Here is a 12992-nt window from a genome sequence, read left to right as displayed (position 1 = left end):
CTTGGGGCGCGCCCCTGCTCGCGCCTGGTTCCGGCTGTCTTGGGCTGTGGCTCTGCCTCCCCGGCGGGGTGGGTTGGTTTGGTTGGCTTCCTTGTTCTCTCCACCCCTTTATCCCTCCTCCATTCTCTTCCCCCCTCCCAGCCCATTCACCGGGCTGGAGAGAGACCTCGCCCCTCCTCCGCTCCCGCCTCCCCGCCGCCGCCTCCTCTAATGAGCATCTCTGCCTTGCTTTCAATGGGCCGGTGCTGCTGTCGCTGCTGCTGCCCGCGCGGGTTGTGGATGTTGTCGGCTCCGTGTTGTGATGACAGGAGAATGTGTGTGTGTCCCGGGCCCAGACGAATTGGTAGGTATTCACTTAACTACCTGCGTTGGGTACCCAGGAAGGATGGTGACAGATTTTTGTGTATGGATGGTTTTAGGTGGGTCAGCGTTGTATTAAGGGATGAGATAGATTGGAAAAAGGGACAAGGGCGTCTTGGATTGGGATAGCTTTGATGCCTTTGTGAGTGCAATTTTTCAGGTAGCGACAAAGGAAACTAATCAAACAGGTACTGGCATGGTGCTTCGTATCATTCTTCATTCATATAAAAAGATAGCAGGAGCTGTGAAATGGCTAGGCATTTCCAGAAAAATGTTGAAAAATCAGGGATGGTCTTTATGTAGAGTGTTTAATGCAATCGGATTACATAAACTGGGGTTCTGACACATTAAATGATTAGCATAGCTTTTCTTTTTCATTTACATCAGAAGCTTTGCAAAGCTAAAGGGCTCCGGAGTCGGTGCCTTAATAGCGTTTGCTAATTAATTTGGTCCGTGGGTCTATTGATGGAGTGGAAAAAATGTCTTGGCACAGGCTCTGCTAAGCACATCAGTAAGAATGGATGGGTCTCTTTCCTGTTTCTGGTTGCAGTACATCTTTCTTTATTAGTCATTGGCAAAATCAGCCAAATCTGCCTGGGACGAAGATGCTGCGTATAACGTGGCTGAGTCTAGATCATGGAATAGGAACTTTTCCGTGAAAATTGTGATCAGGAATAACTTGAAAATTTGACACTGCTCTGTTGTACCAACAGTTGTACCTGGATGCTGTTCTTATTGCCTGATCAAGAGACTTCTACACTAATTTAACAAGCTTGTCAGCAAAAATTTTGATGTAGAGGGTTTTCTTGTTGTATCAGTGGATATTCTGAAGGATATTAAGAGTTTTTCATTGCTCACTTATTGTTTATGAAAGCATTTGAAAGCACTTTGACTCCCAAGGGTATCTGATCTGATGGAGAGAATATATCACTTGTACCGATGAGGATAGAACGCTCAATCACAGCAGTTTTCATAAATTCCAACTTCCCTAGGAATTTTATCTTTTGAAGGCATGTCAGGAGTTGGGGCATTAGGATATAATCTCAGTCCATGTACTAAGCCTCTGCATAACTGAAAGATACAGTCAATAAAATTCATTCTCATTTTTTTGTTTTTAATCTCAAGAACTTTTGCCTTGAAGGAAAAATGTAGTGGAGAATTTGTTTGATGTTTGAATATAAGTATTATTAAAAGCACCTGCTGTGTGAATCATTAGCTTTTTGTCACTAGATTTCATTCATTTTGCAGTGAACTACAAAAGTAGAAAAGATGTCAAACCAAGCCGGATGCAGTGGCTCACCCCTGTAATCCCAGCACTTTGGGAGACTGAGGCGGGTGGATGGCCTGAGGTCAGGAGTTGGAAACCAACCTGACCAACAGGGTGAAACCCCATCTCTACTGAAAATACAGAATTATCCGGGCATAGTGACGGGTCGTTGTAATCCCAGCTACTCGGGAGGCTGAGGCGGGAGAATCGCTTGAACCCGGGAGGCAGAGGTTGCAGTGAGCCGGGATCACGCCATTGCACTCCAGCCTGGGCAACAAGAGCAAAACTCCTCCCCCCGTCCCCCACCCCCCCCCAAAAAAAAGTCGAAGCAAAGGAATTTAAGGAAAGTGCAGGTTTCCTGGATTTGTTATTTCTTAGACAATCAAACACTATTATGCATCTATCAACCCTCCCTCCCCCACCCACAAATAGTATTTTGAGTCAATTTATATTCCATACAGGCAATTTTCTTTCTTTTTTTATTTTTTTTCTGTAAGATTCTTAAGTTTTAAAGAAAGAGCAAATGCAGTCATAAAATTATGAAGAAAAATTGTTTTCATTAAGATTACATTCGGGTACATTTTTAATGATAGAAAACCTTTATACAAAGCACAAAATGAGTTGATATGCTTTCTGCGTGCAAACCTAAAAGGAGATACGATTTAAGTGTGGAAGCCGCTGTCATGTGGCCCAACATTTGAGCACATCTTCTGGCTCAGTCATGTACACTTAACCTCTGGATGACTTTCAGGTATTCAGTTTGAAGTGCTTTTATTTAAATGGTTACTCCTGATGGATTCCTGGTTTTCTGGAATTTCTGTTTTTCATTAGTGCATTTCAGAATACTTTTTTAGTTACAGATTCTTATTTCCAAAATTATAGCCATTACTTTCTATTGCCTGATCTTGTCATTTGCGTAGACAAATCCCTTCTTAGTGCAGTTAAAATGATGGTACTTTCTGCTACTTGCAGAAGAGAATCTGTGTGGCTGGCTTATGTAGTGCTTTTTACAGAAGCAAACAAGAATCAGTGATTATTCGGTGTTTAGTTTTCTTTGCTTCCCGCTACCCCGATTTATCACTTTTTCTCAAATTATTCTTCAAAAAAGGTGTATGAAAATAATACATAGCTAGCATTTGCTATGATATTTGAAAATTCTTTTGTTTCTTAATGAGTTTAGCCCTGGGAAGGAGTAGTTGCTATTAACTCAGATGGTTTTATTTTCCATGTTCCTTTTTGTTTATTGCATTTGTTTATTTAAAGTATTTCTAAAGTGTGTTTCTTTATAGTCCAAAAGACTATTTTGAAGCAGTTATCTCAAGAACTCAGGGAAAATATATTTTATTGAGGAAGAAGAGGGATTTTTTCTTGCCTATATTATCTAGATTAATGATATATTTATTAAATTTTCCAAATAAATGCCCAGAAATTATTTTCAGTGCATATAGTGAGTGATAGGAGTTTTTTAAAGTTTGTAATTATATTGCTGTACCTTTTCAATCCAAACCTTAGACTATTATTTGACTATACTGCTTTCCTGGAGCAAATAAATACCTTTTTTTTTTTTTTTTAATGTGAGAAAAAACATTTTTGGTCTTTTGAAATTTATTTTAAATTTACAGTTGACACATAGTATATATTTATGGGATACACTGTAATGTTTCAGTGTGTGTATATATTGGTAGACATTGTGTAATGATCACATCAGAGTAATTACCATATCCAAGAAAACATTTTTCTAGGGGTTAATTCTACTTTGGATCCATAGTAGATGAAAATACTTATATGGTTTTTCCTTATGGCTGCTAAGCAGGGGACATTGTTAGTAGGTAAATTAAGTTCTAGGACTGAAGCCATTTATGTTACTAACAAAGCTTTAGAGCTACTACAATACTTAAACTTTTTTTTTTTTTTTGATCATGAATGGCACGGTAGAATTCAACAGTGAATAAATGAAACCTGAATTTTATTTCAAAGCCTCACTTCCATAAGCTTAAAGGCATGAATCTTAGAAAACCCTTAGATAGCATCTGTTCCGTTGTGTTCATTTACAAGTTAGAAGAGTGAGACTCAAAGATGTGAGCTGACTTTTCCAAGATTATTTGGGAGTTGGTGGCAGACCTATGCCCATTAGTCTGGCAAATTGCCACAGTGGTCTAGAGAAGCAAGTTTTGCAAGACCATCTACTGGGGTACAGGAGAGAAATACTGGAATTTCTTTTTTTATTATGTAGAAATTTTTCTGTATATGTTACAATGCACATTACTATAGTAATATATGTATATGATGTATAAACATCTCTGTCGTTCCTCACCCTACATTCCTCAGAGTCGACTGAGATACACACCTCATCCAGCATATGCTACCTTTTGCAGGCCAAAGGAGAACTGGTGGCAGTAATTTATGAATATACATATGTTTGGGCTGCATCTTAACACTTTTGATCATAGCCATGTGTAATCATGCCAAAATTGACCACAGGTAAAGGATCTTAATAAATGGAAGAAGTCCCTGTGTAAAATGGGAGATTTCAAGGCATTTTTTAAGGATAGGGAGATAGAAGGATGATTGGTCAGGTAGACTGCTACTGCATAATGTTATATAACTTTCATCTCCTCAGCTTTCCCCAGCCAAATCTGTTGTACATTCTGCACAGTTTGTACTGCACAAAGAAGAACAAAGAAAAGAGAAAATTGAAGTTTGAGTACAGGAGCCAGGAGTTCAGTCCTGGTTCCACGAATGATTGGGAGTTGTGCCTACCAGAATACACCCTGTAGAAATAGTACATGATGTGTGTATAAAATGTAGTACCTTCTACCAAAGGCTTAGCATGTAGATTGACTTGCTTAATATTTGTTATAAAGGCAAAGCTAGATTAAGTATCCTGAAATGTAACTCTTTTCTTTGTGTACATCTGTCTAATTTGCTGTCTAGGAATCCCAGTCAGAAGTTCCAGCCTGCCACTGTTCTCTGATGCCATGCCAGCACCAACTCAACTGTTTTTTCCTCTGATCCGTAACTGTGAACTGAGCAGGATCTATGGCACTGCATGTTACTGCCACCACAAACACCTCTGTTGTTCCTCACCCTACATTCCTCAGAGTCGACTGAGATACACACCTCATCCAGCATATGCTACCTTTTGCAGGCCAAAGGAGAACTGGTGGCAGTACACCCAAGGAAGGAGATATGCTTCCACACCACAGAAATTTTACCTCACACCTCCACAAGTCAATAGCATCCTTAAAGCTAATGAATACAGTTTCAAAGTGCCAGAATTTGATGGCAAAAATGTCAGTTCTATCCTTGGATTTGACAGCAATCAGCTGCCTGCAAATGCGCCCATTGAGGACCGGAGAAGTGCAGCAACCTGCTTGCAGACCAGAGGGATGCTTTTGGGGGTTTTTGATGGCCATGCAGGTTGTGCTTGTTCCCAGGCAGTCAGCGAGAGACTTTTTTATTATATTGCTGTCTCTTTGTTACCCCATGAGACTTTGCTAGAGATTGAAAATGCAGTGGAGAGTGGCCGGGCACTGCTACCCATTCTCCAGTGGCACAAGCACCCCAATGATTACTTTAGTAAGGAGGCATCCAAATTGTACTTTAACAGCTTGAGGACTTACTGGCAAGAGCTTATAGACCTCAACACTGGTGAGTCAACGGATATTGATGTTAAGGAGGCCCTAATTAATGCTTTCAAGAGGCTTGATAATGACATCTCCTTGGAGGCACAAGTTGGTGATCCTAATTCCTTCCTCAACTATCTGGTGCTTCGAGTGGCATTTTCTGGAGCCACTGCTTGTGTGGCCCATGTGGATGGTGTTGACCTTCATGTGGCCAATACTGGCGATAGCAGAGCCATGCTGGGTGTGCAGGAAGAGGACGGCTCATGGTCAGCAGTCACGCTGTCTAACGACCACAATGCTCAAAATGAAAGAGAACTAGAACGGCTGAAATTGGAACATCCAAAGAGTGAGGCCAAGAGTGTGGTGAAACAGGATCGGCTGCTTGGCTTGCTGATGCCATTTAGGGCTTTTGGAGATGTAAAGTTCAAATGGAGCATTGACCTTCAAAAGAGAGTGATAGAATCTGGCCCAGACCAGTTGAATGACAATGAATATACCAAATTTATTCCTCCTAATTATCACACACCTCCTTATCTCACTGCTGAGCCAGAGGTAACTTACCATCGATTAAGACCACAGGATAAGTTTCTGGTGTTGGCTACTGATGGGTTGTGGGAGACTATGCATAGGCAGGATGTGGTTAGGATTGTGGGTGAGTACTTAACTGGCATGCATCACCAACAGCCAATAGCTGTTGGTGGCTACAAGGTGACTCTGGGACAGATGCACGGCCTTCTAACAGAAAGGAGAACCAAAATGTCCTCGGTATTTGAGGATCAGAATGCAGCAACCCATCTCATTCGCCACGCTGTAGGCAACAACGAGTTTGGGACTGTTGATCATGAGCGTCTCTCCAAAATGCTTAGTCTTCCTGAAGAGCTTGCTCGAATGTACAGAGATGACATTACAATCATTGTAGTTCAGTTCAATTCTCATGTCGTAGGGGCGTATCAAAACCAAGAATAGTGAGTGGCTCTTTCACTGGCAATTCTCAAATGATATACATTTAAAGGGCAGATTTTTAAAAAATATACTACTATAATAAACATTTCCAGTTGGTCATTCTAAGCCTTTACCCATTTGATACTCTAGCTAGTCAGGTACTTTAAATTGACTTTGCAGCAGGGTGGCAGGGTCAGGAGAGTCTGGTTCTGCCTAGCTCAGATTTCATGGCACCTGCACTTGAAGCAAGTCACTTCTTTATCACAGGTGTCTTGAAACATTGGCTTCTTTTACCAACCTGAGAAAATTAGGATGACCTGGCAAATAAGATCTTGAATAGGCCAAAAGCAAGTATCTTGCTGTGTGGTCTCTTGGTTAAAGCGAAGAAACAGTACTGTTCACACCTGCAGATCCCTTTCTTCACTGAGATTGCAGTGTACGTGAGAACATATATTTATTGCATGATTTTCTAGGTGCACAGTCTATGCATTATTCATATACATTTACTTTAGCCTGAAGTGGTTTTCAAATCCAATTCTTTAAGCCATAAATGACCAAGATCCAAGCAATCTGAATTTGTTTTTGTGATTATTTGACTGGAATGCTTGTTAAGTGGAATAACTATACTCCGTTATCCACCCGATTTCCTAATGTAATTGAAACATTTTCTATTTTGCCACACACTTGGAGACAATAAAGGTTTTTAGTTTTATCTACTCTTCTATTGAAGTTAAATAAAGAAAAAAGATTTTTTATTTGTATTAATGAAAAGCTTTAGTTTAAAATAAGGAGATCCAGAATAAAAAGAAGAGACTGATCTCTTCAATTATTGTCAACTGTAGCCACCAGCACACCACTCTTACATAATCCCCAAAGGCTTGGCATGCTGTAAGTGTGTGGTGGGTAGACTGCTGCCGGGGAATCGTACTTCTTATTTAGTAGTGATAAGACTTTTCATCATTTTTCTAATTTTAAAGATGACATATATAAAGTTTAAATATCAATTTGGGGAGTAAGGTTTAATATTACCATTGGGTATTGAGACAGGAGAAAGTTTTTGTTTTTCTCCATTTAGACATAAGTCAATTAAAATATTTGGGTTTAAAATGACTAAATGCTTTAAACATATTGTAGCTTAAGATATATGTGTTAAGATATATACATGAGAAACTTTAAAAGGTAACTACTGTGCATGCCTGATGCTTAATAGAACACTTACTTAGTGACATCAAATGTTTGCAGCAGTCTCCATAATTATATTCAGTCCCTTCTAATACTGTATCAACATAAATGAAATAAATATATTCAAATTGGCTTTTTGGGAGCTTATTTACTATGCATCAAATGGCATTTTGTTCCTGTGTTTAGTAGTGATCTGTATACAGCTGTGCATATACTTTCATCACTTATTCTAGCATCACTGTTAAAAAATGGCTGTGATTATGTTTGATATTCACCTGGATTTTAATACAAGCCAATATCAGCTTCCCATCGTGTAATAACTTGGGTGTTTAGGAGTCTTTTCACATTGTTGGGGGATATGAACTAGATGTTCAAGGATTCCTTCTGGAGTGTGGATACTGAATCAGTGTAGTATTGGCTGCAGAATTTGTTTCAATTGAAAATAGACTCAGGAAGATTGCTGCTCAGAATATCATATAATGTTTATTTTTTGAGGTGTTTTTGTTTTTATTTGTGGTTTTTTTTTTTTTTTGGAAGTCAGCTTGGAACTTTTTTCCTGGGAAGTATTTGGGAGAGGGAAAGGCTGTACTATATATTTATTTCTAAATGTTTTGACTGGGCCTTTTTCTTTTAATGATATATGTGGACTGCTCTAGCAAACCCTATTTTCAGCTACTATTTGAATGTTCTTGAACACCACCACTGAAGAGTTTCATATTATACACCAAATAATGTCTCATCTCTATATAGTATAGGGAATATAAAATTGGTTTCCTGTGGTCATGATCAAGATAGTAATATTATTACACAAGAAACTTGGTCTGCAGTCTGAAAGCTGGTCTCTCTATAGAAATGAAAATGCAGCATGGAGTTGACATTGTAGAAATGAAAGTAATTGGGTATTAGAAATCTGAATGTACTGTCATCCAAAAGCAATTGTGCTTTTATTGTAATTGGTTGTCACTGTGATATGGTATCTAGAATTAAAGAATACATGTAAACTTTCATGGTATTTAGCCTTTCTTAAATTTTTTTAAAATTTAAACTTTCTAATGTATGTATTCAACTTCTGTATTTATATTTAATCAGTGGTTCATGATACATAATACACCCTTAACTAGTTAAATGGAATGTTGTTATGGTACAGAGTACCATATTGGTAAGAAAACTGTCTTATAAAAGATGTATGTGTGTGAAGACATGAAAGTTTAATGTACAGAATGGTTGGAGAAATGCCCATGGTGAATTAAAGCTTCATATCTGCTTTCTGAATGTCCTGTGTTGGTTTTTAATAACAAGATTCATTAGATGCTTCCTATGTATGGTAGATCATGTTTAACTTTAGGATCCAGTAGATACATAGTACTTCAAATTTGTAAAAATTGAGGTAAATTTTTTTTTTTTTTTTTTTGAGACAGAGTCTCGCTCTGTCACCAAAGCTGGAGTGCAGTGGCACGATCTCATCTTACTGCAACCTCTGCCTCTTGGGTTCAAGCAGTTCTGCCTCAGCCTCCTGAGTAGCTGGGACTAGAGGTGCATGCCACCATGCCTGGCCAATTTATGTATTTTTAGTAGAGACGGGGTTTCATCATATTGGCCAGGCTGGTCTTGAACTCCTGACCTTGTGATCCACCCGCCTCAGCCTCCCAAAGTGCTGGGATTACGGGCGTGAACCACCACGCCAAACCAAAATTGAGGTATAATTTAAACAAAATGCACAGATTTAAAATTTGTGACATAACATTTAGTAACACCCCAATAAAGATATAAAACTTTTCCTTCAGAAAATTCCCTATGCCCCTTTCCCATTAATCCCTCTCATAACTATCGTTCCACTTTTCTCACTATAATTTTGCTTCTAGAAATTTATGTAAATCATACATGTACTTTTTTTTTTTTTTTTTTTCAGACAGTCTTCCTCTGTCGCCCTGGCTGGAGTGCATGATCTCGGCTCACTGCAGCCTCCACCTCCTGGGTTCGAGCAATCCTCCTGCCTCAGCCTCCAGAGTAACTGGGACTACAAGCATGTCTCATCACACCTGGCTAACTTTTGTATTTTTAGTGGAGACGGGATTTCACCATGTTAGCCAGGCTGGTTTCAAACACCTGACCTCAAGTGATCTGCCCACATCAGCTTCCCAAAGTACTGGGATTACAGGCGTAAGCCACTGTACCCGGCCTATATATGTACTTTTTATGTTTGACTTTTGCTCAATTTTTGGAGATTCACTTACGTTGTATTCATAGTCTGTTCCTTATTACTGAGTAGCATTCCAGTGTTTGAATGTATCACAGTTTATCCATTCTCTCTTGATGGATGTTGTCAGTCTCCCCCTCCTCCCCTTTAAAGATAATTTTTAGATTAATAATTCTCAGAAATGCTGTTTGGTTAAGGTGTAGCTTTAACTTTGCAAATAATGATTACCGGTAAGTTTTATGTTAAAGCTTTAATGATAGGACCCTTTAATGCCCTTAAAACAAATGGTGGGAATTTTTCATGGTGAAAAGTTTGGTGGGATTAAGGTGTGGCCCGTTGCTATTGGCCTCTCTGTTCCTCTCCCACTAAGAATTTTATTGAGTTCATTAAGCTTGGTAAATTATTGTGTTAATGACAAATTGAGAAAATGGCAAATTATACCTCGGTGGGTTTTTTGTCTGTTTTTTGAAAAACGTCTCTGTCACCCAGACTGGAGTGTAGTGTTGTGATCACAGTTTATTGCAGCCTCAACCTCCTAAGCTCATATAGCTTGGTTTTTGATGGTTTGGGTTTATTGCTGCATGGGCCATAGCTATGATTAGGGATGAGGAAGGAAGAGGATGAAGTGCTGACTGCTGGGGATGGGGCGACTGACTTGAGTATTTCTGCTTTCATTGAACAAAGTTAACACTGCTTAGAATGAGCTTCCATGTTCACTAGTCAAACACATACCTGAATGTGGGTTGTTCGTTTGTCCTTGGATATACCAAGAGGATCTAGGTAACTGTTATCCTTTCCATAGGTTGACATATTTAATTCTGACTTTTTTCATAAATAATAGAACAATTGCTATTCATTGTAGAGTTTTTCAGATCTTCAAAAGCTGCGTTCTGTTAAAATTGATGCAGTGGTGCCTTTACTACCTAAACAAGCTGAATAAATGAAGACGTCTTAATGGCATCAGAATTGGCTTGTTACAGTATGAAAGTCATTTCCTTTTTTCCTTTCAGAATGTACTTTAAAAGTACAAGCTTAATCCTATTAAATCCTATGTGTCCAGTTCTTATGACAATGCAATTTATAACCCTGGATTGAATCATAATGCATAGCATTGTTTTCTAAGTAGGTCTCAAATTACAAGTCTTCAAAACGAATATATTAGGAATGATGAAATTTGTATACTCCACGTGCCATTAAAAATGGTTATCCAATGCATGTATATTAAGGTCCACACAATTTAGGCTCAGTTATTTAGCCAATATTTAGGTTCATAAATGGTCCCCATCCAACCCTTGACTCCCAGAAGCTCCCTATGCACAGAATGAGAGAAGCGTTTCCTTGAGGGTCCACCAGGAACTGTAGCTGCTATTTGTGAGTATCGGGTACCCAGCTTCAAAAGGACTGGATATTTCATCTGAGTTCATCTTACTACCCCTACCCAAAGGCAGGTGGAGGGGACAGTTTTCCATCCAAGATCCTGCCCAAACTGATGAATTCTCTGCTTTTCTTTCTTTTCTTTTTTTTTCTTTTTGAGACGGAGTTTCGCTTTTCTTGCCTAGGCTAGAGTGCAGTGGCGCAATCTCGGCCCACTACAACTGCCTCCTGGGTTCAAGTGATTCTCCTGCCTCAGCCTCCTGAGTAGCTGGGATTACAGGCATGCGCCACCACACCCGGCTAATTTTGTATTTTTAGTAGAGACAGGGTTTCTCCATGTTGGTCAGGCTGGTCTTGAACTTCCGACCTCAGGTGATCCGCCTGCCTTGGCTTCCCAAAGTGCTGGGATTACAGACATGAGCCACAACGCCCAGCCAGTTCTCTGCTTTTCTAAAATGTACGCAGTTCACTGACTTTCTGCTTGTAACATGCTCAAAGTGCACAAATACTAAAGTGTGAGGTTAGTGATCACATTCAGCCTTTCAGAAACTTTAAACCCTGGGCACTAGCAACAAGCGGCCAAGAAGAGTCAACTAAAAATTTTATCTCACCCGTGGCGATGAACCAGATTGTCTTTTTGAAGGCCAGGAACTGTTTTATTTGCTGGCAGTGCTGCCTCAGAGACCAGCCTTCCAGCATGAACGCTGAGAAGAATGGGAAATGTGACAAGAGACCTAAGCTAGGAAAAACAAGAAGAGGGAAGGGAAAGAATGGTATTGGCAATTACCATTGTGATTACAGAGGCAGTAATGGGGTCAGGGAGCATCAGATCCTAATAATTTGCACCAGTGACAAGGATGAGAGCAAAGCACCGGAAAGACAGCAGTGAGCTAAATGGTAGCAAGGTAAAGGACTTTAAAAATCATTTTTGGCCGGGCACGGTGGGTCATGCCTGTAATCTCAGCACTTTACAGTGCTGAGGCTGAGGTGGGTAAATCACCTGAGGTCAGGAGTTCAAGAGCTCCCTGGCCAGTGTGGCGAAACCCCATCTCTACTAAAAATACAAAAAAACTAGTTGGGCATGGTGGTGCATACCTGTAATCCCAGCTACTTGGGAGGCTGAGACAGGAGAATCACTTGAACCCGGGAGGTGGAAGGTGCAGTGAGCCAAGATTGCGCCACTGCACTCCAGCCTGGTGACAGAGTGAGACTCTGTCTCAAAAAAAAAAAAAAATTTTAAACCCTTATGCGCTCATATTTTATGGTAGGGCAGCAGCAATTGACATTAGCATGGCCATTTAGTCTGGTCCATTAGATAAGCAAAAAGGGAAGTTTGAAACTGACCATATGGAAAGGGATCTGTGGTACTCAGAAGGATAGTTTTCTACAAAGAACTTTGCTTAGAAATTATTTTTCTTTGCTCCAAACCTGTAGATAAGTTAAATAGCCTAATTTAGCCTGATGAAAACAGAGAGAGGATCATTAAGGCCCTGGTGTCGGGAGAGACAGCTGTGAGACTGAGCAGACCAGAGAGAATGAGGGTTATTAAAGCAGGGCCTTGTTGACCATGAAGTCAGAGCCCTGTGGCTCCGGGCATAACCAGAAAACACACTGATGTTGCAGCCATAGTAATAGTAACAGTAACCACAACTATTGTTCCTTGTGTACTTACTATGTGCCTGGTTCTGTGAAAAGTACACCGATTACATTTCCTCATTTTATCCTTGTGCTGGCTATTGTCTGGCCCATCAATCCCTTCTCAGGCTGTCTCTGCCCTGCTCAGTGGACCAGGAAGCCATACCCTGCAGGCTGTAGCTCCCAGGGCTCATTTGCCTCCTGATTGCCATTTCAGTTCAGCAAACAGGTAACACCAGCAGATGATCAGAGGGTGGGATGAGAGAGAGGCCAGGATATTTCTTCCTCATTCCCTCCATGCTGTGGGCTGCATCTCCAGCCTTGGCTGTAACCCTCACACTTTACTGCTCGTCTTCCATGATTCCAGGCCTCAGTGGGCTCAGGTAACATTATTTCCTTCCTTTGTCCT

At 40.2% G+C, this 12992-nt stretch overlaps 1 protein-coding gene across 6 annotated transcripts in view; it reads left to right on the top strand.

Annotated features, from left to right (window-relative positions):
- PDP1 (pyruvate dehyrogenase phosphatase catalytic subunit 1) overlaps positions 1-8649 on the top strand; it is a 9324-nt gene extending 675 nt beyond the window's left edge. For 2 of the 6 annotated variants that reach the window (XM_011937031.1, XM_011937034.1), the window contains exon 2: positions 4562-8649. In XM_011937031.1, coding sequence (XP_011792421.1) covers positions 4606-6219 — 1614 coding nt within the window. In that variant the 5' untranslated portion in view covers positions 4562-4605 and the 3' untranslated portion in view covers positions 6220-8649. Of the gene's footprint in view, positions 1-150; positions 344-1305; positions 1536-2319; positions 2379-3679; positions 3819-4247; positions 4419-4561 lie in introns of those variants that run through there. The other 4 variants (XM_011937032.1, XM_011937030.1, XM_011937029.1 and 1 more) reach the window with 4 other exon arrangements.
- Positions 8650-12992: the final 4343 nt, after the last annotated feature.

Source organism: Colobus angolensis, unplaced genomic scaffold (assembly GCF_000951035.1).
Source record: "Colobus angolensis palliatus isolate OR3802 unplaced genomic scaffold, Cang.pa_1.0 Scaffold16, whole genome shotgun sequence".
Classification (NCBI taxonomy): domain Eukaryota; kingdom Metazoa; phylum Chordata; class Mammalia; order Primates; family Cercopithecidae; genus Colobus; species Colobus angolensis.
This window is presented reverse-complemented; position numbering and strand designations above follow the sequence as displayed.